Source organism: Hippopotamus amphibius, chromosome 17 (genome assembly GCF_030028045.1).
Source record: "Hippopotamus amphibius kiboko isolate mHipAmp2 chromosome 17, mHipAmp2.hap2, whole genome shotgun sequence".
Lineage (NCBI taxonomy): Eukaryota > Metazoa > Chordata > Mammalia > Artiodactyla > Hippopotamidae > Hippopotamus > Hippopotamus amphibius.
The window spans coordinates 11489414-11513746 of NC_080202.1; the positions used below are offsets into that span (position 1 = coordinate 11489414).

General features: G+C 58.5%; 1 protein-coding gene across 4 annotated transcripts in view; it reads left to right on the forward strand.

The window, feature by feature from the left end:
- The first annotated feature begins 579 nt into the window (after window positions 1-579).
- ATP2A3 (ATPase sarcoplasmic/endoplasmic reticulum Ca2+ transporting 3) overlaps window positions 580-24333 on the forward strand; it is a 36247-nt gene continuing 12493 nt past the window's right edge. For 3 of the 4 annotated variants that reach the window (XM_057716401.1, XM_057716402.1, XM_057716403.1), the window contains exons 1-15: window positions 580-843; window positions 10383-10400; window positions 10667-10749; window positions 12219-12323; window positions 12506-12644; window positions 12910-12990; window positions 13079-13164; window positions 15062-15526; window positions 17086-17174; window positions 17346-17448; window positions 18729-18860; window positions 19261-19386; window positions 20060-20278; window positions 20388-20723; window positions 23321-23541. In XM_057716401.1, coding sequence (XP_057572384.1) covers window positions 726-843; window positions 10383-10400; window positions 10667-10749; window positions 12219-12323; window positions 12506-12644; window positions 12910-12990; window positions 13079-13164; window positions 15062-15526; window positions 17086-17174; window positions 17346-17448; window positions 18729-18860; window positions 19261-19386; window positions 20060-20278; window positions 20388-20723; window positions 23321-23541 — 2321 coding nt within the window. In that variant the 5' untranslated portion in view covers window positions 580-725. The remainder of the gene's footprint in view (window positions 844-10382; window positions 10401-10666; window positions 10750-12218; window positions 12324-12505; window positions 12645-12909; window positions 12991-13078; window positions 13165-15061; window positions 15527-17085; window positions 17175-17345; window positions 17449-18728; window positions 18861-19260; window positions 19387-20059; window positions 20279-20387; window positions 20724-23320; window positions 23542-24333) is intronic. The other variant, XM_057716404.1, reaches the window with a different exon arrangement.

The following is a 24333-nucleotide window of genomic DNA, read 5'->3' on the forward strand; positions in this document are numbered from 1 at the left end:
GAGGTTCTGGTTGTGTGAGGAATAACCGCTCAGCGCTGGACTTTAGGAAAACAATAAAGAAAGCATAAACCTCAAAAGAAGAAAGCATCAAGTAATCTCCGGAGGAGTCTTGCTTATTCACAGGCTTTTGGGTTCCCTCTAGACCCAGGGTCACACTTCGCAGAATTCGATTAGGCGGGTAGGAAGCTCCTCTAAGGACATCTCCATTTTGCAACCTCCCAGGACTCAAGACGGCTCAAAAGAAGGCAGCTCAGAGACCCGTGCAGCCCTCCCCAGCTCTCTGCCCTGCCTCCCCCCGGGACCCCTCCTCCCCGAGCTCTGTGGACAGTGGCCGAGGCCCTTCCGGACCCCGCGCCCTCGGTTCCCCTCAAGCTCCGCGCGCACCGCGTGGGCGGCCTCAGTTCCCCCTTCTGCAGAATGGGCGGGCGGCTCAGCCTCCGCGCCCCGGGGCGCTGCGGGGGCGGGGCTCAGGGCTCCGAGGGCGGCCGGAAGGGGTGTGAGTGCGGGGGCGGGCCCCGCGCCGCCCCGCCCCGGGGAGGGAGCCCGGGGCTCAGCATCCCGGCGCGGGCCCCGGCCGCTGCCGCCACTGCCGTCGGGGAAGGTCCCAGCGCGGTCATGGCCTCGCGTGGCGCCCGTCGGGGCTCGCGGCCCCCGCGCCCAGCGCAGTAGCCCCTCGGAGAGGCGGCCCCGACTGCGCCGACGGCGCAGACGGCCGGGCGGGCGGCATGGAGGAGGCGCACCTGCTCCCGGCCGCCGACGTGCTGCGCCGCTTCTCGGTGACGGCCGAGGGCGGTCTGAGCCCGGAGCAGGTGACCGGCGCGCGGGAGCGCCACGGCCCGAACGGTGAGAGAGCGGGCCAGGCGGGGGCAGCGGGGGCCGCGTGCGCCGCGGTCTCAGTTTCCCCACCCCCGGCACCGGGGCCGCAGAGCGGTCCTCTCCCCTCCCAGCCATCGGCCCCCGCGGGCGGGCGGGCGGGCAGGAAGCAAGGGCTCCGGAAACCTCTGCAGATGCTCTTGGGGCTCCCGGCGGGGCTGCAAGGCAACTTCGCAGGGGAAGGGGGGGTGCGGGTTCCGGGTTCGGAAACCGGACGCCTGGCTCGCCCGCCCCGCTCTCTTCCCTCCGGGCCCAGGGACCTGTGCGGCCCTTCCGGGCTTCCCGCCTCCACCCGCGTCCCAGTCCACGCCTGCAGGCCCTCGCCCACCCCCATTGGCGCTCAGCGCTGCATCCCCGCGCCGCCGCAGCCCGCCGAGTCGTGCAGGTGCACGCCCCGAGGTCGGCTGGCGAGGGACCAGCCAGGGACTCTGAGGCCCAGCCTCCCAGGTGACCCCAAGCGTCTCCCCCGAGGGCTCAATAAAACGCCCAGAAGATGCAGCTTGTCAGCTGGCGGCCTTGGTGCCCCCACCCCCACCCCCAGGTCTTCCTCTTTCTGCAACCCCAGGCGGATGTGGCTGGCGGGATTGGGGGGGGTGGTTTGAACTGCTGAGGCGGGAGACCCACCTCCCTGGGGGTGGCAGGTTCAAGGCCTCACTCTGGGAGTTGCCTGGGGAGGCCTTTCCTTCCTGGGTGACCTAGAGGCACGCCTGCCCATCTCTGGGCAAGGAGAGAGCCTTCATGCTGTTGCTGTTTGCAAGGGAACGGTGTCATCCTTTCTGGTGTTCAGAGGAGTGTGGGATTCTCCACCTGCCAGAAGGCACTGGCAAATACCAGTACTGTCCAGATGTGACTCTAAGAGAGTGGAAGATGTAGAGGTCCCTCCGCAAGTCGCTTCCAGGCAGGATTTGCCACCTCTTCGTCCACCCCCAGGGCACAGGGCAGAGTGTTAGGAGTCCAGAGAGAAATGTCGCCTCCGTCCCCAGAGTGCAGCCTGGACCGATATCCTTTCAGAATTCAGGGCCTCACCCTTTCAGGGTTCCCTGCCAGCCAGAAGGAAGATTCTCTGGCCTGTGCGTCTCACTGCTCAGGGCTGGCTTGAAAATTACGAAGAGCTGTCAGAAAGGGAGCTTTGGGTTTTGTATTGGTTTATGACAACCACCTCTTATATAAATATTATCTTTCTGGAGCAGAATCCTTTTTCAAAAAAATTAGTTGCTATATTTAGTTGAGCTGTGGGAGGAACTAGGGAGATAAATATTATTTAATATCCCCCATTAGTGACTTGGCAGGGAGGGTGTCCTTTCTGCAGGAGCGCCAGGCAGCAGGGCTAGTCCCCCAGTGCATGGGTGGGGTGGGGTCAGGGCAGCAGGTCTGGGGTTCCACGGCCTCCTCTATGCTGCTGTGGCCTCCAGCGTGGGGGTCCTGATTCACAAAGGAAGCTGGAGACCCAGCTCTTGGTTCTGCCTCCAGAATCACACAGTTATTGCCTTGTGCTACCCTGGCCAACACCCTTCTCCTTTCTGGCCCCCATGTCTTCACGAGGAGGGGAAGCTGGCTGGGAAGGAGAGAGCCTCTAGTTCTCCCCCATGTGGTTTTGTCTGGGTGAGATGATTTGGGGATGCCCTGGCCGCTGAACCTCTGTGTGGGGTGATGGGTGAGGATGCTGGTGCCGTGTGTAGGTCCAGAGAGGTGGATGTGCATTTCAGGGAGGACGTAGGAAAAGTTGGGGGGTCATTCCTGAGCTCCTCTGGTTCCTCTGTGCTTTGATGGTAGTAAAAATAAAAGCTAATGTTCACTGACTACTTCTTGGTACTGTGTGCCAGGCACAGGTCTTAGCACTTTTCATCTCTTGTCTCCTTCCGTCCCCAAAACAACTCTATGAAAACAACTGTTGTCATCCCCATTTTACGGAGGAGGTAACTGAGGCACCAGGAGTTTAGACAGCTTACCTAAGGTCACCCAGTAAGTGGAGCTGGTACTGGGTGCCTGCCCCTTCTGGGCCTCGCTTCCCCTGTCTGTCACAGGCTCCGCAGACTCTGGGACCTTGGTGACGGGGCCAGTGCAAGGAGCTGGGGTCAGCTAGACAGGAGCTAGTGCAGCCTTGCAACCCCACCCCTGAGGGCCCCAGAGGGCTTTTTCCTCGGGAAGCATTCCAGGGTTCTGGAAGTCATCAGGTGAGGAGAAGGGAGCCGGCTGCCTCTTCCTACCTCATGGTCTGCCGGCCCAGCCCCTGCCTGAGGAGGAGGCATGGGTATCCCGCAGCTTCTACCCCGCAACCTCTGCGGTGAGGCTGACAGGGTTTTGAGCCCTAGCTCTGCCCCGCCATAGCTGTGCGATCCTGGGTAAACTGCGTTGCCTCTTGGTGCCTCTATTTGTTCATCGTAAGTAAGGCTGCCATAGGACCCATGCCACAGAATTATTTGTCAGTGTTTGCATACAGCAAGCCATCATCCTTGTGGCAGGAGCTGGGCCTGGCTCCAGGCCAGAAAACTGGGGTGGGGGTGGGCGGGGCCTGCAGATGGAGGGAACACCCCAGGGACTAGTGTCTCCCCCCCCCCACCCCAGGAGTCTGTGCACCTGCGAGGTCGTTAGCGCTGGAAACCACAAGGAAGTCATTTGCTTAAGTCCTGAAGTTCACAAGTTCTGCCAGCAGAGGAAGAGGGGACGCAGGGGCTGGGGATCCTCCCTCCCCTCTCCTCGGAGCTGGGGGAGGGGCCTCAGTCGGTGAGCGAGGTGGGAGTTGTCCCCACTTTCCCCCATCTGTCCCAGCCCTCGCAGGTAGCCGTGTCTTCTGAGGCCCCAACAGGGCAGTAAGTGGAAGGCTCCTGTCCTCTTGTGAGCCCTCCTTTCTCTGCAGGTCCCAGAGGCGCCCAGGACTCAGCTTTCTCAGGGGGCCCTTTCTACATGCTTTCAAGTTATATTTTTGTTTTTTGTTTTCGGCTGTGCCACGCGGCTTGTGGGATCTTAGTTCCCCGACCAGGGGACCAGTGATTGAACCCCGGGTGCTCAGCAGTGAAAGCACAGAGTCCTAACCACTGGACCGCCAGGGAATTCCCTCAACTTATTTTTTTGAATAAAAATGTGCACACAGCACCGCATTCAAAAGGTACAAAAGGTATACAGTAAATTCTCCCCAGTCCTGTCCCCAACCTCCCACTCCCAGCGGCCCCAGTGTCTCCTTCCCAAGAGATTCTGTGCGCACACACCTCTGGGTCTGTGATTGATGGTCTTTTTTACACGGAAGGGAGTGGATTTCGAGGGCTGTTTTGCCCCTGCTTTCCACGTGACCGTCACTCTTGCAGATGGTTCCACGTGGAGCATCCCGGGGCTTCCTAGTGGCCACTCATGTGGCTGTTCCAGCATTTCCTCACCCAGGCTTTTGATGGGCTCTGGGGTTGTTGGAAGCCTCTGTTCTCTCACACACGTCCTAAGGCACATCCCTGTCCCCGTGTCATTCACACTGTGAATATTGCCAAAGGATAAATTCCTAGAAGTGGAATTGTTGGATCAAAGGGCGTGTGTATTTTAAATTTTGACCGCTGTTGCTAAATTGTTCTGCAAAAAGTTGCACCAGTTGACCTCCCCGTTTACCCACCACCACGCCAACGCAGTGTGTTATCGGACGCCAATCTGATAGAAAAATGGGCTCTCATGGTCTTACTTTGCATTTCTCTGTTTGCAAGTCACGCTGGACGTTTTTTCTTATATTTAGAAGCTGTTTGATGTCATGTCCACAGATGGGCTTACCATCACCCCTGCTGGACGTGAGCCTAGGCAGGAGGCAGGACTGGGTTGGGCATGTCCTGCCACGTGGGCGGGCCAACACCTAAACCGCCCCCACCTCGGAGCCCAGGGATGTGGAGGTCAGGCGAAGTCCCAGGAAGTCTCTGCAGGGGAGGGGTGGTGTCTCTGTTCAGGGGAGCTGGGGGAAGGGCTGTGATAGGGGCTGGAGCCTGCCTTCCTGGGCCTCAGCCTGTCCATCTGCACAGTGGGTACCAGAGCTCCAGGGGTGCCAGGTGGGAGGGATAGTCTGGATTTAGATTCCTGCCAGCGGGGTCTTGGCCGTGACCTTATCTCGGGCTCTCAGTCCAGGCAGCTGCTTCCTTGGCCCCATTGTTGTCAGTAGGGCGGCGACAGGCCCCAGAGATCCCCCAAGGGCCTTGCAGATGTGACCTGACGCTCGGGTCTGAGGCGGGTATTTTAGGCTTCACCCGAGTTCTCACACCCTTGTTGGGCAGCCTTAGCAACCCCTCCCAGGACCAGCACCAGCCCCACCCCTGCAGAACCCCAAGTCCTTGCACCAGGAGCTCCCTGGGGCAGGGCCGGAATCTGCCCACAGCAGGCAGGCACACAGATTCCCAGCAAACGCTTTGCCTCTGGGGCCTGGTCAGCCAGGTAGGCTGCAGCCTGGGCAGAACGAGCCCAGGTTGTCCACTCCAGGTGGGGCCTGGAGACCGGGGCAGGCCAGGTGAGCGGGGCGGGGTCTGCCCGGCCAAGGCCTCTCCCTGGCTTTGCAAGTGAGGCTTAATTGCTGTGTAAATTTACCTTTAAGGAAGACCTTGGTGAGCACTCGCCCCTCCTGGCTGGAACCGACATTGAGAAGCCACGGGACCAGTTTCTAACGTTGTGAGAAGGAAGGAGTCGAGGGGGAATTAGGGGAGCAGGTGGTGTGTGGAGCCTGGGGGCAGCCCTGGCCCCGCACCCCCCTTCTCCTGGGCTCTGGGCTGTGCGCCCAGGGCCCAGGGCTGCCCTGTGGGGCAACTGAATAAACAGTTCTGTGAGGCTCTGTGTGGACCCGGGGATGACTCAGCCTCTGCCTGCCCTGGGGGTGCTCCGGTGTGGGAGGCAACGTCGATGACCCGCGAGAGAAGGGCGCTTCTGGGAACCCTTCCTGGAAGTGCGGTTGAGGAGATGGGGACAGAAGGAATGGCAGAAGCAAACTCTTGGAGTGGGGAAAGCTTTAGCAAAACCAGGGGAGGTGGTGGCAATCCTGAGGCGTCTCACTTGGCTGGCAGAGGGAGGGACAGATGTCTGAGGTATGAGAGTGATTCAGGAAGGGCGGGTCGGGGTAGACCCAGGAAGACTTTGAAGGCCCTGTTAAGGCTGGTCTTTCACCTGTAGGCCCAGGAGAGCCACTGGCGGTCTAGGAGCAGGGCAGGGTCGTTCATTCATTCCCAGGGTTTTATGGCGCTCCTCCTGTGTGCCAGGCGCTGTCCCAGGTGCTAGGGTCATTGGCGCTTCCATTCTCTTAACTGCTGTTATGGCTAAAGCTTACTGAGCATGAGTCTGAGTGCTTCATACGTATTACATCATTTCATCTTCACAGCAACCTTACGAGGTAGTTAACTATTATTATCCCCATTTTCCAGATGGGGAGGCTGAGGCACCGTTAGTGTTAAAGTGACTTGCCCACGGCCACAGAACTACCAAGATATAGGATTTGAGCTCCAGCCCTCCGGACCAGGCTCTCTGGTCTAAGCAGCAGAGTTTCTCTAATCACATCCCAGGCCCCCCTCCCCCCACCCCCAGGCCCCACATTGGGTGTCTGTGGACATGGGCTGGTTCAATCTGGCAACAGTGACCCAGAGCAGGGTTCGGCCAGGAGAGGCCGCTATGTGAGCAGTCCTTACAAGAATAGTAGGGGGTCGTATGCCCTCAGGGTGGCTTACGTGGGGTCTGGAAGGGGCAGCACCTCCTGTTGCTGTCTTGGCCTGTGCAGCCTGGTGGGTGGCACCAAGAGGTGGGCAGGGCTGTAGCATTCTCCCCACTTAACAAATGGGGCATCTGGTGCTGCTGAGGGCCTGGTGCCACCGTTTTGAGGGGAACTGGCTCAGCCCCCGCCCCCACCACATGCAGCCTGGGGGTGGCAAGGGCGAACCAGCATCTTCCAGGGACGCCTGGGAAAGGGGGGAGGTGCTCTCCCAGCCCCTGGACCCCCCGACCATAGCCCTGGAACTTATTCATGTGAGGGGAGAACTAGGTTGTCCAGAATCTTAGCAGGATTGGAGTTTGAAGCAGACCAGGCCTGAGCAGGCAGGGCCTAGGAACCCCCAAAACACCACCTGGTTTGTGAGGAAGAGCCTTTAGGCAGGGATGATTGGGCTGGGGGCTCTGGGGCCACAGTAGAAGGGCATCCGCCCAACAGTCAGGACATGGGATATTACGTTCTTTCAGGTGACCTTGGCTGGGGGAGGCAGGGAGGCCACTGGGGTGGGAAGGCTGGAGAGCCTAGGAGTCAGCGCAGGAGGTCCAGAGCAGGGATTCGAGAGCTAAACTGCCTGAGCTCAAAACCCTTCCCTGCCACTTCCCAGATGTATGACCATGAACTAGTCACTCAACCTCTCTGCGCTTCAGTTTTCTCCTCTGTAAAATGGGAATAATAACCGTGTCCTCCTTCCCGGGTTGTTCGAGAATCACAAGAGAGTAGTGGACACGAAGAGGTGATGACTCTGTCTGTGGAGCACCGTCTCACGTGCTGGGCACACGATGCCTTCCTGCTTACCTCCAGAGATGAAGTAGGTAAACCATCTGGCATGCTGCTTGGTATATAGTAGGTGCTCAATAAATGTGACTCATTAATATTAATGATACGAATGCTAGTCCTCACAGCAGCCCTTCAGGGTGGGGGTGGGTGCTCCATCTTCCAAGTGAGGCTCAGGGCCCCAAGGGGAGCCAGCTGCTCAGGCAGGACTGGAATATGTGGACGACACGAGCAGGGATGGCCCTCGTGCAGGGATGGGCAGGGCATCTATGGTGACCTCATGGCTCGCTGAGCCTTCCCCAGGGGTGGAAGGGGAGCCTTGCGGTAGAGACCAGGTCTGGGGTGAAGGGAGCATCAGTCAGGATCGGCTAGGTTATGCTGCAGTAACAACCCCCAGATCTCAGTGGCTTGAAACAATGCAGGTCATCTCTTGCTCACACTGTATGTATATACCTCTGGGCAGCTCATCTGAGAGCTCAGTGTCTCCCGACTCTGTGGCTCAGGTTCACAAAGCAGACACCACTGCACAGGTGCTGGTTGCTGTAGCAGAGGGTCAAAGAGCTCCAGACTGGGCTGTCCAATAGGGCAGCCGCTAACTAACCTTGTGTGGCTATTTGAGTTTACATGAATAAATATTAAGCATAATTTAATATATAGGGAATTCCCTGGTGGTCCAGTGGTTAGGCTTCCTTCTGCTGCGGGGGGCCCTGGTTCAATCCCTGGTCAGGGAACTAAGATCCTGCAGGTGCATGGTGTGACATAAATTAAATAAATAAATAATAAATTTAAAGTGTAGCTACTTGGTCACACTAGCTACATTCCCAGTACTCAGTAGCTACGTGTGGCTGGTGGCTGCTGTATCAGACGGCGTGGCTATGGGACTCTTCCATCATCACAGAAAGTACCGTCAGACAGCGCCCTCCTCCAGCAGTTCAACATCGCAGCCCGAATATACATCCTTTTTGCAACTCACAGGGGAAACCGGGATATGCAGTCCTACTGTGTGCCCACAAGGTGGGGAGAATAAGAAGTATTTGGGGAACAGCAGGATGACCACCACAAGAGTGGACCCTGGATCGGGTTGTGGGTCAGCAGAGGGGGAGACCCAGAAGGAAGTGGAGAGAAAAGAGAACCAGTGAGACCAGCAGGTGGAGGGCAGCTTGCAAAGCGGGACTAGAGCTGGTATATGTGTCCTGTAACATGCTTCCCCATGCAGGCCTCGCCCCTGCCCAGAAAAAAATGCCCTGAGGAACATGGTGGCCTAGGGGCTACATGCCAGACAGAGGGAGAGGTCAGGGAGACAGCAGGAGAGATTCAGGTGAGACTTACAGATAAACCCTCCTTTAGTTCAGGAGCTCTGAAGACACCTGCAGAGGTGAGGGGTTGAGGAATCTCCTGGGTAGAAGACAGCAGAAGCAGGCTAATGTGTGCCCTGAGGCAGGGGCATGGCTGAGATGACCTCTAAAGGACCCTGCTCCATTGGGGAACTGGCCCAGAAACCAGGCCTGGCCCTCCCCCTGCCTTTCCTGTTAGCTTCAGCTAAATAGATCAGAAGGAAAAAGTCTGTTTGATTTTAATCTCAACGCAGGACACTGGAGATTACATTTTCCACGGAAAATGTCAGCCGTTGCCTAAAATAGGACTTTGGAGAAAATGCTAGAAAGTGTATTTTTAGGTTGTATGTTTTCCTCCTGGATTCCTGCAGCCCAGTGGGCTGCTTGATACTCCCCGTGGTTCGGCTACCAGGTGCAGACCCCAGACCTTCCAAACAGGTGGTCAGGAGAGAGGGTGCCCATGGGAAAAAATGCTGACGGGTGCTTGAGCTCAAAGCAGGGGGACGGAGGCGAGGACCTGTGTCAGGGAGGAGGAGGAGGAGGAGGAGGGAGAGCCAGCCTGGGGTGGGGCCTTGGATTCTGCCTCACTTACAAGCTCCCGGGGGGATACTGATGCTGCTGGCCTGGAAGGCACAAGAGGAGGCAGGGCTCACTTAGATCTTGGTCTGGGAGGGGCCTCAGACAGCCCTGGACAGGTCCCGAGCTTGGCAGGAGGAGGGAGAAGCCCGTCCAGGGCCCCCTCCCACAGACCCACAAATACCCTTGCTGTGTGACCTTGTTCAAGCCACAAACCCACTCTGGACCTCAGCTCTTGCACCTGCAAAACGGTGTCGAAATGTCCACCTGCCTCGCCCTTAGGCTGTTGGGAAGATTTCAAGACTTCAGGTACTGGGGCAGCCAGCTCCACCTGTAACCGAGGTGCTTCGGGAAACGTAGGAGATAAAAGTGGAGTCCGTAAAGTGACAGCAGGTCCTAGTGGTGTTTGGAAACATGGTTTTTCAGGATGTTCTGTGGGTCTGGGCCCGGGCATGCCAGCTGGGTCCTCACTGAGCTTGCCTGGAGCGGAGGGCCCAGGAGGGGACAAGCTGAGACTCAACCTCCAGGAGCTGAACCGCGGCGGGGTGGGGGGGTTCCTCAGTGCCCGCGATGCTCTCTGCTGGGGTCGTGCTCGGGGGAGCCCTGGGTGGGGTAGGGCTCAGACGGCGGGCAGTGCCACGGGCCTTGTCCCTGTGGCCCTGGAGAAGCAGGTGTGTCAGAGGCGGCCTGAGTTGTTCTCAGTTTGAGGGAGGGGCTATCCTGGGTGGGGGACATGGAACGGGACTGGGTGGGCATCTGAGAAGGAGTAGTGCAGGGAGAACTACCAACTCCCTGCGTGACCTCAGGGGTCCCGTAGCTTCTCCAGGCCTGTTTCCCCTCTGTGCAGTGGGGGAGGGGCTGGATGGCCGCTCCTGGCTCCGGTCTTGTCCCAGGGTGAGCCAGGCCACACCAGACCTTCCTCACCCAGAGTGAGGTGAGGGTGGAGGGTAGAAGCGTCTGGGCTCAAACCATCCATCCTGCGACCTCAGAACTGGGGGGATAGTCCTGCCCGTCGTGGAGGTCCCGGTGGGCACACGGGGAGGGGCTGCTCAGACCCCCCCTATAATCCCGTCATTTCTTGTCTCCCCATGGCTCCTGTGGCTGCCTGGATCCTGCAGAGCTCCCGACCGAGGAAGGTGAGGCTTGGGCTGGAGTGGCCTGCAAGGTCACCAGATGACGTCGTGGGCCATTCACTGTCAGGCTGTGTCCTCCCTTCCCTGGCAGGGTGGGGCCTCGCTGAGCCCCCCAGCATTGCCCATCTGTGCCTCTCAGGGCCTGGGGCTCTCCCTCTTCAAATGGTAGGGAGGGAGGGGGCCAGGTTGTCCTGAGGCCGCCCCAGCTCTGCATGGAAGCAGGTCAGTCGGTCAGGGGCCCAGGCCTCACGCGGTGCTCCCGTTCCCAGGGAAGTCCCTGTGGGAGCTGGTGCTGGAGCAGTTTGAGGACCTCCTGGTACGCATCCTGCTGCTGGCTGCCCTGGTCTCCTTCGTAAGTAGGCTCCCATCGCATGGCATCGGGCAACCAGGGAGGGAGACCAGGTCGGGGCAGTGTCCAGAGGCCCAGGCTCTGGGCCAAAGGGCTGTCCTCTCAGCTGTGGGCATCCCTGGGCCCCTACCTGCCCCCTGCCGTTGCCCAAACCCTCACAGCCCCCCACGCTGGACTCCTGGTTCCCATCTGTCCCCTCCAGCCCCTCTTACACCCTGGCTGTCAGAGTGAGCTTGCAAAAGCACGAGTCTGACCCTACCCTCCCTACCTTAGCACAGGCTTTCTCCGCATCAGCCCTGTTGACTTCTTGGACCAGATAATTCTTTGTGGTTGGGGGCCGTCCTGTGCACTGTAGGACTTTTAGCAGCATCCCTGCTAAAAATTACCCACCAGTTGCCAGTAGCACTCCCCACTGTGACAGTCAAGTCTACAGATGTTGCTGAATGTCCTGGGGGGCGGAATCACCCCGGCTGAGAACACCGTCCATGGCTCCCCAAGCTCCTCAGACAGACCTCAGGCCTTAACCTCCTGCCCCTCCTCGTGGCGGCTGCTCCCTGTCGCTGTCCCCCACCCCCCTTGCCCAGACGCCTGGACCCGCGGGGCCGTGGCGCCAGGGTGGAGCAGTGCGGAGGGGAGCGCTGCGGGCTGAGCAGAGCCCTGCAGGCCATGCAGGGAATGGCGCCCTGAGGGTGGATGTGACTCCTGTTCCCGGCCCCTCCAGCCAGCGGGGGCCCAGCCAGCTGTGTCTGACCCTCCTGGCCACTCACTGTCCTTTGGAAACTGAAGACTCTTAGAAAAAGTCTATCCAGGCAGGTGCCCCAAACCGCTGAACCAAAAGGGTTCTGGTACCCCGACCGTGGAACAGACGGACACACTGAGGCCTGGAGAGGATGACAAGTACCCGCTTGGGCCAAGAGGTGGGAAGGAACTCGAACCAGATCTCCTGCCTGCAGGCCTGGGCTGTGGCTGGAATCGTGGCCCTCTGGCCAGTGGGCCGTGAACCTGAGCCTGTGGCAGAATCACCTGGGCTGCTTAAAGCACGGGCTGCTGCGCCCCACCCCAGAGTTTCTGACTCGGGAGATCTGGGATGGACCCCAAGATTTTGCATTTCTCACACGTTCCCAGGTGCTGCTGCTGCTGCTTCTGGCCTGGGCACCACACTTGGAGAACCATAGCCAGGCAGACAGCGAGGCCTCCTGCTGGCCGCCCTACAACGGCCCCGCGTCCCTGAAAGCGGGGGGGGGGGGGGGGGGGGGGGGGGGAGTGGGACGTGGGCTGGGGCGGTCCCTGCCTGCAGGGGCTGGACTTCCTAAGCCACGGCCTTCTGAGAGCAGCCCTCTCCAAGTCCAGGGCCACCCCGGGGGTGTTTCCCCCAAAACAGGGGAGCAGACAGAGACCCAGCACACAAAGGAAATGGCAGGCAGACCCTGGCCCACAGCGTGGCCTAAACTCACCAGCTGTGATCCCGGCAGGTCCTGGCCTGGTTCGAGGAGGGCGAGGAGACCACGACAGCCTTCGTGGAGCCCCTGGTCATCATGCTGATCCTGGTGGCCAATGCGATCGTGGGCGTGTGGCAGGTGGGAGGCTCGAGGAGGGGGCTGGGCCCTGGGGTCTCCCAGCTGCTAGATGTGACCTCCACCTGGTCCTGGATTCCTGCAGGTCCTTCTGCTTCCAGATCCATCCCAGGGCCCAAGGGTGTCACTCCAAGGGGGGGGCCTGCTAGGGCCAGCAGGGACAGACAGCCTCCCTGCCTCTGCAGGAACGCAACGCCGAGAGTGCCATTGAGGCCCTGAAGGAATACGAGCCTGAGATGGGCAAGGTGATCCGCTCGGACCGCAAGGGCGTGCAGCGGATCCGCGCCCGGGACATCGTCCCCGGAGACATCGTGGAAGTGGCAGGTGCGTCAGGAGCCTCCTCCTTTCATTACATGACTCAGAGGAGCCCATCCTTCTCTTTCTGACTGTATATGCAGAGGTGATGGCTGCTGGATCCCTCCAAAGTTCTTTGGCCAAAACCCCATCGGATGGATAAGGGGACCGTAGGCCAGGGGACAGCTCAGGCCCCTGCCTCCCAGCCCCAGCCTTGGTTTCTGGGAGCCCTCCTGGCTCTCCCAGGAGGTGCCACCCAAAACCACACTCACGCCAAGCCATTCTCCTTCCTCAGTGGGAGACAAAGTGCCTGCCGATCTCCGTCTCATCGAGATCAAGTCCACCACGCTGAGAGTGGACCAGTCCATCCTGACCGGTGAGGCCTGGAGGCTGGGGCTGGGGGCGGCTAGGCCACGGAATGGGGGTCTTCACTTGGAGCTTCTCATTTCTGATTCCACAACCAGGTGAGTCTGTGTCTGTGACCAAGCACACAGACGCCATCCCCGACCCCAGAGCTGTGAACCAGGACAAGAAGAACATGCTATTTTCTGTAAGTGCCTGGTATGCCTGGGGCCTTTGCCTGGGCAATGATGATAAAAATAATAACATTTATATTAATCAGTTAAAGCCCCACAGGAAAGAACGTCATCAATTATTGAGAATACATACAAATTTATAGTAATAATGATAGTTGTGGTTACTGAAGGCTGTGTGCTTGGCCCTGTTCTAAGCCCTTTACTTGTATTAATTTATTTAGTCCTCACAGGACCTTTGAAATAAGTATTCTTGTCTGCATTTTCCAGCAGGGAAGCAGGCACAGAGAGGTTAAGTAAGTTGCCCAGGGTCACACAGCCAGTGAGTGGCAGAGCTGGGATGTGGACTCAGACTCCTGACTCCACAGCTTTTCCTCCTACCTGCTAGGCTTATCCTGCCTTAAACTGGACAGAGGCAGAGCTTGCCTGTAATCACTCAACAGAATCCTTTAGAAGGAGAAGCATTGCCAAAATGGTGGTGGATATCAGGAACAGTCCATTTCTCAGATAGGAAAACTGATCCCCAAGGCAACATTTCAAGCTGCCCGCCCGGCTCTTAGGGAGAGTGATGGGTTCCGTTCTGGTGAGAGGAATCAGCCCCTGTGGCCTTAGAGGGACTTAACCAGTGATGCTCGCAGGCTGCCCAGCTACAGCCTGAAGCCGAGCACAGAGGCCACAAGGAGGGGTCAGGCCAATTGGCAGTGGCCCCAGACACTAAGTTATAAAGTCTCCCCAGAAGTGAACAGAAATGGAGAAACAATATTCACCCGCAGCTCTTCACCTCCCCAGGTGCCTGGACGCTGCCGACGAGCTGCTTTGGGAGGGGAGGGGACCCCGAGGGGCACGCTCAGGCCTCAGCAGGTGTCACTAGGAGCTTTCTGAGGAGGGTGCTGTGGCTAACGGCAGGTCATTTCCTTAGCCAAGGGGGCTGTGAGTGGGGGCAGGAGCTGCATGGCTCAGGGCAGAAGACATGCCGAGGCTGCCAGAACCCACCTTCTCTCCATCCTCGGCACAGTGCACCTGCCTGAAGGGGACAGAGCCGTGAGCCTCCATGGAGCAGCTGTGTCTTGGGCCTCTGTTGGACCATTTTACAGGAGAGGACACGGAGGCTCAAAGCTGGCTGGTCCTTGTACCAGGGCTTGGGGATTTTACCAGGACCTTGGGAATGGAGGGACTTAAGCTCAGATTTTCTGGATTCTTCAGTAAATATTCATTGACAGTTTACCTGAAATCACAGTTAGTGGCGCTTATGTGTGGCTGTGTTAGTTGTTTATGAGCCCAAGGGGAATAAATAATTTTATTTATTTACTTATTGGCTGCATTGGATCTTCACTGCTGTGCACAGGCTTTCTCTAGTTGAGGAGAGAGGGGGCTACTCTTCATTGCGGTGCACGGGCTTCTCACTGCAATGGCTTCTCTGGTCGTGGAGCACGGGCTCTAGGTGCACGGGCTCCGTAGTTGTGGCACTGAGTAGTTGTAGGGTTACTTGCTCCATGGCATGTGGGATCTTCCCGGACCAGGGATAGAACCCACGTCCCCTGCATTGGCAGGCGAATTCTTCAACCACGGTGCCACCAGGCAAGTCCCTACGATCTGCGTTTTGATGGGTTGGTGCTGTGCTGGTTGATCGCACTGTCAGTATCAGCTGGTGCTTCCTCTGTGCCGGGTCCCATGCTCGGCACTGGGGATGTGGCACTGAACCAAGTTCCTGCCTTCATAGAGCTGGCACTGTCACGGCAATGACAGCATTGACGCGAGACTACCTAGCTGCACACGCCCGGGGGCACACGTGACGTGGAGAAAAAGAAAGCCAAGGGGGGGAATAAGAGCCCTAACTCCAGCCCGGAGCGGTCGGGAGTCCTGGGCCCCAGCTGGAGTGCTAACCAGCCCTTTCCTTATCCCTCCCCGGGCCAGGGCACCAACATCGCATCGGGCAAGGCGGTGGGTGTGGCCGTGGCCACGGGCCTGCACACGGAGCTGGGTAAGATCCGCAGTCAGATGGCGGCCGTGGAGCCAGAGCGGACGCCCCTGCAGCAGAAGCTGGATGAGTTTGGGCGGCAGCTGTCCCGCGCCATCTCCGTGATCTGCATGGCCGTGTGGGTCATCAACATTGGTCACTTCGCCGATCCGGTCCACGGCGGCTCCTGGCTCCGGGGTGCCGTCTACTACTTCAAGATCGCCGTGGCCCTGGCTGTGGCCGCCATCCCCGAGGGCCTCCCGGCCGTCATCACTACATGCCTGGCACTGGGCACACGGCGCATGGCCCGCAAGAACGCCATCGTGCGGAGCCTGCCCTCCGTGGAGACCCTGGGCTGCACCTCAGTCATCTGCTCTGACAAGACGGGCACGCTCACCACCAATCAGATGTCGGTCTGCCGGGTGAGTGGCTGCAGCCAGCTTGGGTGTTGCTGTGTGATGCTTGGCAGGCTGGTCTCTGTCTCTGGGCCACTCCCTGACTCCGTGTTGGCCAGAGATGGAGGAGAGAACCTGTGCGCTGCCCCGTGGTGGGGAGCAGATCGAGGTTCTCATGGGACAGAGCAGCGAAGCCTGGTTGGACACGCGTCGTTAGGCCCATGTGTCACTCTGCAGGGCCACTGCCCGTCTGTGAACCTCAGTTTCCCCATCTGAAGTTTGGGCGTGCAAGCCCGGCCAGGTGACCGTAAAGGACACAGGGGAGGCTCAAGTACAGCCCGGGCGTCTGAGCCGAGCCGGGCCTGGACCCGGGTTCTGTCCTGCGCCACCATGAGTCTCTGCGGTCAACACCTGTCACCAGATACGCCGGCTCCAGTGACCTGGGAAGGGCCCAGGCAGGAATTATTCATCCCCCAGCGCTCGATCCCAGATCCTGGGCTGCTGCCCACGTGCTCCAGGGAGTCTGGCTGAGACTCCAGCAGGCCCCTGGGGTAGAGGAGTGGGTGGGGTGGTGGTGAAGGTTGTGAGTTTCCCACCCCTGCTCCCATAAACTGCCCACTGGGTCTGGGAAAACCCAGGCTCTGTATCTGAGATCTCAGTCCCCCATAGGAGCCTATGAGGGTCTGCCGCAGGGGCGGGGGCACCAGCATGCTTCACTGCCCTGCAGCCCCTGACCTGCTAGAATCCCTCGTAGGACTTCCTTTGAACAGTCCTACGAGGGATTCTGAAATAAAGATCTGAAACACACGGTATAGGGAAGTCACAGGGACCTTACACGCTGGATGATGGGCTAAGAAACTTGACTTCTCAGGGGCTCTGCTGGCTGGAGGGCTGTCCCCAGGGGCAGGGAGGAACACTCAATGCGAGGGATGTTTATTGAGCACTTGCTGGGTGCTGGGCTGGCCACTGGCTTGGGAATGTGCAGTGAGGCAGTTTCCAGGAAGCAAGAATTATCTCCTTGGCAGAGTTGGCTGACAGATGAGGACATGGGCCGCCTTGGGGGGGATGAGCCCCCTGTCCCCGAGGGGCACAGGTGGGGGCTGGGCCTTGCGGGCAGGGGCTCACTCTCTGGGGACGGGGTCTGTGCTGCAGGATGCTGTGTAGGTCTCTTTCCTTAAAGGTGAGGAACTCATCCCCTTGAAGGGCAAGGAGGGGCAGGCGGACTCTCATCCCACTTTCTCCCCGTTACCAATGGAGAAACTGAGGCTTAGGTGCTCCGCCAGCGGTCACGTAGTGAGATGGGCAAGGACCCAGGCTTCCCATCCCAGCTCAGGGCTCTGTCAAGCTGGCAGCTGCCCCAGAACCTTGAAGAATCTGCCATAAATCCCTCATGGGTCCAGAGCGAAGGACAAGCCCTAACTGGACACACCTGGAGGCGGTACTCTTACACTTCACCTGCAAGACCCTGGGGCAGGGAAGGCCGGTGGCTCCTCTGGAGCCCGGCAGGACGCCACCCCCAGCTCAGTCTTTAGTCAGACTGGCTGCCCGGGGGGAGGGCCCGCCTGACATGCCCCTGCACTCCGCAGATGTTCGTGGTAGCCGAGGCCGAAGCGGGCACCTGCCGTTTGCACGAGTTCACCATCTCAGGCACCACGTATGCCCCGGAGGGTGAAGTGTGAGTGCCCGGCGAGGGGGCGCAGGTGGGCGGGGTTTGTGGGTGGGCGGGGCTGTGCAGGGCAGCTCTGGATGTTGTCATTGGCGAGGCCTCCTGGGGGCGGGGCCAAGAGGGTGGGCATAGCCCAGGGGCGGGGCCGAGGGAGCTGTACTCACCGCTCTGGCTCCACAGGCGGCAGGGGGAGCGGCTTGTGCGCTGCGGGGAGTTTGATGGGCTGGTGGAGCTGGCGACCATCTGCGCCCTGTGCAATGACTCCGCGCTGGACTACAACGAGGTGGGCCCCTCCTCCCTTTCATGCCCTTCCTAGTATCCAGGCGCTCAGAACAGACCTCTCCCAGAGTACCAAAGCTCCCAGGATTGGAGGTGCCTGCCCGCTTGGAGTGCCACACCCCAGGGAGCACTGCCATCCCTGTCCACTCCACACTGCCACCCCTCCTTCTTGCTCAGACTGGCTTTGGAACCCTGCTCTGGGGCTCTTGGGCTATGGACGACTGTAATGTAAGAGGCAGAAGAGCCGGGGTGCCGGGGGAAGAGGTTTGGGGGACAAGACTAGGAAGTGTTTAAAGCAGAAGGCGCAGCCCAGAAAAGGCCCACAGGCCATAACAGCCTGATGTGATCTAGGCACTGAATGCTTTTCCCAGTGGCTGGAGCATGTGGGAGGCTGCTCCTGCCTGAAGTGGGGTAGGGGGGAGATAGTTGGTCAGACCAGGTCAGTCTGATGCCCAGGTGAGGGCAATAGACAGACAGCAAAGCGTTTGGAGCAGGAGAGTGATATGGTCCTTTACAGAAGATCACCCAGGCTTCTCTGTGGAGGACAGAACAGACTGGGCAAGACCGGAGCCAAGGAGCCCCTTGTGGTCATCCAGGCCTGAGAGGTGCCAGCTGAGTCCTGGCTGGGGCTTCGGGGAGAGAGGAGGAGGCATGGGTTGGAGAGAGAGTTTGGAGCCAAAATCCTGGGACTCGGTGACTGGTTGGGTGAAAGGAGGAGGAGGTCAGGGTAGCTTCTAGTTGCTGTCCTGGCTGGGACTGTCACGGGAGTGGCTAGTATAGGGAGAGGTAGTCTGAGGGTCCCCACGGAACAAAGTCCAACAGGCAGCAGCTGTACATGGGGGCTTGGAGCTCGGGAGAGAGCTTGCAGTTAGGCTGGGCGAGCACTGGCAGTGGTGAGCCCGTGAAGAATGGTAGAGGCAGGGGCATGTGGGGCCTTGGGGAGAGAAGGGGGGAGGGGAGGAGCAGGGCCTGGACAGCAGGTTTAGAAAGAGGAATCTGGCGAGGGAGGCTGAGAAGAGTGGGCAGAGAGCGATTCAGAGCACAGGGAAGGTGCATGGCCGCTGATGTCAGGGGAGAAGGGCGGGGAGGGTCGGAAGGGCAGGTGAGCATCAGTGCCAGATGCCGCGAGACCCCAGGTCAGCTGGGCCGGGAAGGGCCCACAGGCCTGTCGCAAAGGAGGTTACGGGTGACTCTGGCAAAGGGAGCTCCGGGGCACAGGCAGCAAGTGGGAGGTGAGGCTGGGGGCCGCCCTGCCCCTCATTCCCTGTGCCTGGACCCCACTAGGCCAAAGGCGTGTATGAGAAGGTGGGAGAGGCCACGGAGACGGCCCTGAGTTGCCTGGTGGAGAAGATGAATGTTTTTGACACAGACCTGCAGGCCCTGTCCCGGGTGGAGCGAGCCGGCGCCTGCAACTCAGTAAGCAGCATGGGGGGGGGCTCAGGCCACAGGCCGCGTGGCTGGGGCTTCTGGGGGCATCTGGAGAAGGCAGAGAGGGGAGCGAAGTTGTGGGAGGCTTCTGGGAGGAGGAGGGCCCTCAGACCCCTAGGAGACTTGGTCTAGGGAGAAAAGAGAGGAAGAGCTGAGTGTGGGCAAGGACTCAGAGTCGGGAATTACACAACATGGTCAGGAGATGGCAACTTTGGGGGCATTTCCGGGGCTGGAGAGGGAGATGGAGGCCTCGAGTGCCAGGGACAGAGGAGGACAGACACCACCCTTCAGGGAGCAAGAGGCCCTTCGTGGGGCTGAGCATCTGGTGAGGAAGCAGCCAGAGTTGCTGGCTCCGCCCCTCTCGCCCTGACGCACCTGGGCCCCGCAGGTCATCAAGCAGCTCATGCGGAAGGAGTTCACCCTGGAGTTCTCCCGGGACCGGAAGTCCATGTCGGTGTACTGCACACCCACCCGCCCTGGCCTGGTGGCCCAGGGCAGCAAGATGTTTGTGAAGGTGGGCTTGCCTGACTGGGCTGGGGCCTCTGAAGAGCCAGAGCCTGCAGTGGTGGGAGACTAGGGAGGTGTGAGGCCCTCGGTCAAAGAGTTGACTCCGGAACGGGGATGGTCAGCCTGCCGTGGGGAACTGGGACTGGGATCCAGGTGGGGGGCCGATGAAGCCCGGGCCGGATGCTGAGGCCTGCCCCTCCCTTGTAGTCCCAGCTCTGGGCTGAGAGGTGGTCTTGGGGGTGCCAGACTTCTCAGTGGCACCTCCCGCATCCTCAGCAGGACTCAGCGCATTTCCCGCTGCTGAGTTCCCTGCAGAATTGGGATCCCGGTGGCACCACGCTGGTAGGGAGGCAGGGCCTGCAGGAGGGCTGCCATTCCCACCCCATCCTCCAAAATGCTGCAGCAGGCCTTCTCAGCTGCAGGCTGGTGGGGGGAGGGTGCCTTCCCACAGGCTTCGCAGTGCGTCACGTCTCTGTGAGCCCCATTCCCTCTGGGCTTTCTCTCAGTGGGGCCCACTTGGTTCCTACTCTGAGCTTCCAAAAAATGGATTTTGGTCCTTGCCTTGCCATGTGTCCGCTTGGGTGACCTTTCCCCATATCTGGGCCTCCACTGCCTCACTTAGGCAGGAGGGAGAGGGGGGTCCTGTCTGACCAAGTCATCTCCCCTTCCGCGTGCCGCAGGGGGCCCCTGAGAGTGTGATCGAGCGCTGCAGCTCAGTCCGCGTGGGGAGCCGCACGGTACCCCTGAACACCACCTCCATGGAGCACATCCTGGCCAAGATCCGGGACTGGGGCTCCGGCTCGGACACGCTGCGCTGCCTGGCACTGGCCACCCGGGACGCGCCCCCGAGGAAGGAGGACATGCAGCTGGACGACTGCAGCAAGTTTGTGCAGTACGAGGTGGGTGCCGGGCCCCAGGGCTGGGAGCCACGTGTCCACCTGCAGCGCCGGGCAGGTGGCAGGCTGAGGATGGGCCCAGGCCCCACTCGCATCTGCCCCCTCCCTACAGACGGACCTGACTTTCGTGGGCTGCGTCGGCATGCTGGACCCTCCGAGGCCCGAGGTGGCTGCCTGCATCTCACGCTGCCACCAGGCGGGCATCCGTGTGGTCATGATCACAGGGGACAACAAAGGCACAGCCGTGGCCATCTGCCGCCGGCTTGGCATCTTCGAGGACAGGGAGGATGTGGCGGGCAAGGCCTACACGGGTCGCGAATTCGATGACCTCAGCCCCGAGCAGCAGCGCCACGCCTGCCGCACGGCCCGCTGCTTCGCCCGGGTGGAGCCCGCCCACAAGTCCCGCATCGTGGAGAACCTGCAGTCCTTTAACGAGATCACGGCCATGGTGAGGCTGGGAGACGGGAGCCTGGGGGAGGTGGCCAGGGTCGGGGGAAGCACTTGCCACAGGGCTTGGAAAGAGCGACACAGGCACCCCAGCCTCTGCTTCATTCTTATTTTTCCCAACATTTTGTTACAAAAAATTTCAAACACAAAGAGAGATTGAAATGATTTTTTATAGTGAATGCCTATAAATATGCACCATCTAGATTCTACAAACAACACGGTTGTATTTGCTTTATCACCTACCTCTCCATCTGCCCATCCTTAATCCACCTTTTCTTAAATGTATTGCAGAGTAAGTTGCAGGCATCAGTACACTTTGCCCCCACACACGATAGGAGATATTACCATCGACCCGTGAAGTTCCCTTATGCTCCTTCCCTGATGGGGAACATCAGACCCCCTGCCACAACAGGCAACCACTGTTCTGATTTTTTTGCATCGCAGATTAGGCTTGCGCCTGTCCTGGATCTTCACACGAGGGGGGTCACGCAGCATGTGCTCTTTTGTGTCTGGCTTCTTTCCTTTGATGTTTATCCATGTTGTTGAGGGTATCAGTTCAGTGTGGCATCCCACTGTGTGACTATACCACAATCTCTTTATCCCTTCACCTCTGGATGGACATTTGGTTTGGACCCAGTTTTTATTCTGTCTCATGCTTTTTTTTTTTTTCGGGGGGTGGGGGACTGCGTTGGGTCTTCTTTGCTGCTGCGCAGGCTTTCTCTAGTTGTGGTGAGTGGGGGCTCCTCTTCATTGCAGAGCACAGGCTTGTCATTGCAGTGGCTTCTCTTGTTGCGGAGCCTGAGATCTAGGTGTGCTGGCTTCAGTAGTTGCAGCATGCAGGCTCAGTAGTTGTGGCTTATGGGCTCTAGAGTGCAGGCTTAGTAGCTGTGGCACACGGGCTTGGTTGCTCCATGGCATGTGGGATCTTCCTGGCCCAGGGCTCAAACCCATGTCCCCTGCATTGGCAGATTGATTCTTAACCACTGTGCCACCATGGACCCCCCCTTGCCGTCTCATTCTTGATTGTTGACCTCTTCGTCAACACTGATCCAATTCTTTCTTTCTTTCCCTTCCTTCCTTTCTTCCTTTCTTTCTTTCTTTCTTTCTTTCTTTCTTTCTTTCTTTCTTTCTTTCTTTCTTTCTTTCTCTCTTTCTCTCTTTCTCTCTTTCTCTCTTTCTCTCTTTCTCTCTTTCTCTCTCTCTCTCTCTTTCTTTCGGGGTATGTTGGGTCTTCGTTGCTATGTGTGGGCTTTCTCTAGTTGTGGTGAGCAGAGGGTACTCATCATTGTGGTGCATGGGCTTCTCAGTGCAGTGGCTTCTCTTGTTGCAGAGCACCGGCTCTAGGCACATGGGCTTCAGTAGTTGCAGCACGCAGGCTCTAGAGTGCAGGCTCAGTATTTGTGGCACACGGGTTTAGCTGCTCCAAGGCATGTGGGATCTTCCCGGACAAGGGATTGAACCTGTGTCCCCTGCATTGGCAGACAGATTCTTAACTGCTGCGCCACCAGAGAAGTCCCGCTGATCTGATTCTTTTTTTTTTTTTTTTGGGCACACGGGCTTAGTTGCTCCGCGGCATGTGGGATCTTCCTAGAGCTGAGATCGAACCCGTGACCTCTGCATTGGCAGGCAGATTCTTAACCACTGCGCCACCTAGGAAGCCCCCGCTGATCTGATTCTTAACCTCAACCTCAACCCTGATTTGGTCTCAGTTTATAATCTTGACCTCCAGCCTAACCTAGTCCTTTATCTTGAACTTAATCCTGACCTGTGGCTCAGCCTTGACCTGGATAATGAGCTGGGCACCAACCTTGACTTGAATGCAACTGTAAACTTGTTCTTGACCTTATTTTTGACCTTCATACTGACTTGGTCCCTGACCTCGACCTTGACCGTATTCAACTGATTCTTTACTCTGAGCTCAACCCTGATACGGATTCCAGTCTTGACCTGGACTCTGACCTGATCCCTGACATTGATCTTGACCTCCCCTCAATCCAGTACTTTATGTTGACCTCAACTTTGATCTGGCCTTCAATCTTGACTTTGACCTCAATTCCAACTTATACCATGACATCATTCCTGATATGGACCATAGTCTTGACTTGACCTCTACCTTAATCTGACTTTTTTTTATCTTGAACATGAGTCGATTCTTGACCCTGCCCTTCATCTTGGCTCTAACCTTCACCTTGACTACAACACCTAACCAACACTTGACCCAGGCCATGGCCTTCACCTCATTCCTGACCTGACCTTAACTTTGTCCTTAACCTCAATTTCATCTTCTACATCACATCCCACCTGAGTTTCATCCTCGCCCTCAGCGTTGACTTACCCTCATCCCCGTCTCCACGTCACCATCTTCTCTGACCTTAGACTTGATCTTCTCCTCAGTTTTGTCTTTGTCTGCACTCCTTGCCTTCCCCCTTCGCTGCATCCCCAGATCAGTTTCTAGGCTCATGACCTCACCATGTGTTCTCTCCAGCTCTCTGCCTCCTCGGGCGCATCCCCTAAACTTGATGATAGGCTGAGTTGAGGGGAGTCAGGGAGGTGGGAGGAAGGTTTCTCAGGCATGAACCCACCTAACCTGGTCCTCAGACTGGAGACGGGGTGAACGATGCCCCAGCCCTGAAGAAAGCGGAGATTGGCATCGCCATGGGCTCCGGCACAGCCGTGGCCAAGTCAGCGGCGGAGATGGTACTATCAGATGACAACTTTGCCTCCATCGTGGCTGCGGTGGAGGAAGGCCGAGCCATCTACAGCAACATGAAACAATTCATCCGCTACCTCATCTCCTCTAATGTCGGCGAGGTTGTCTGGTGAGGCCCCGCGTTCCCTCCTCCTGGCCCTCTGGACCAGTTCTGCATCCCTAAGACAGGGGAAATGCCTTTTCCTGGGATGGGGCTGCAGGAATGGAGGGACCCGTGCCATGCTCTGGAAGGCTGGGGCCTTCCAGAATCTCACCTGAGGGCGGACAGGGATGGGGACACCTCATCATTCTCCAGAGACCCTGATGCACTGCAGCCCCTGAGGCGGTGCCAGAAGAGTCCCGTCATCCCTCCAGCCGTGACTTCCTTCCGACTTTCAGAGTCCTGCAAGACGGGAGAACTTGCCTCGCCTTTGGGCAGTAGTGTGTTCGTGTGTGTGTGTGTGTGTGTGTGTGTGTGTGTGTGTGTGCGCGCGCACATAGTGTGTGTGCCTGAGTGAGAGGTGGGGATACACACGTGCACATGAGTCCTTGTTCATCTTTTTGCATAAGTGCAAGCACAGAGGATTTGTGCTAGTGTGTGATTGTGTACACACTTCGGTTCACATGTGAGTGATGCCTGTGGAGAATGGTGAGCGCATTTGCGTGGCTATGTAAGAATTCTGCATCTCTGCACGTCGGGACAAGCGTGTAGGTGTTTGCTTGTATTTGTGGGATTGTGTAACCCGTGTAGGTTTTTGCACACATCTCTGAACAAATGTATATATGCTCAGGCATGCACTGTCCACGTGTGTGTGTGAGCGCGTGCCCTAAAGGGGACTTCTTTTCTCAACAGGAGAGACCTAAAGGGCAGGTCTGTCCAGACCCCAGAGCTGGGACTGGGGTGGCCCAGTGTGAGGTAGAG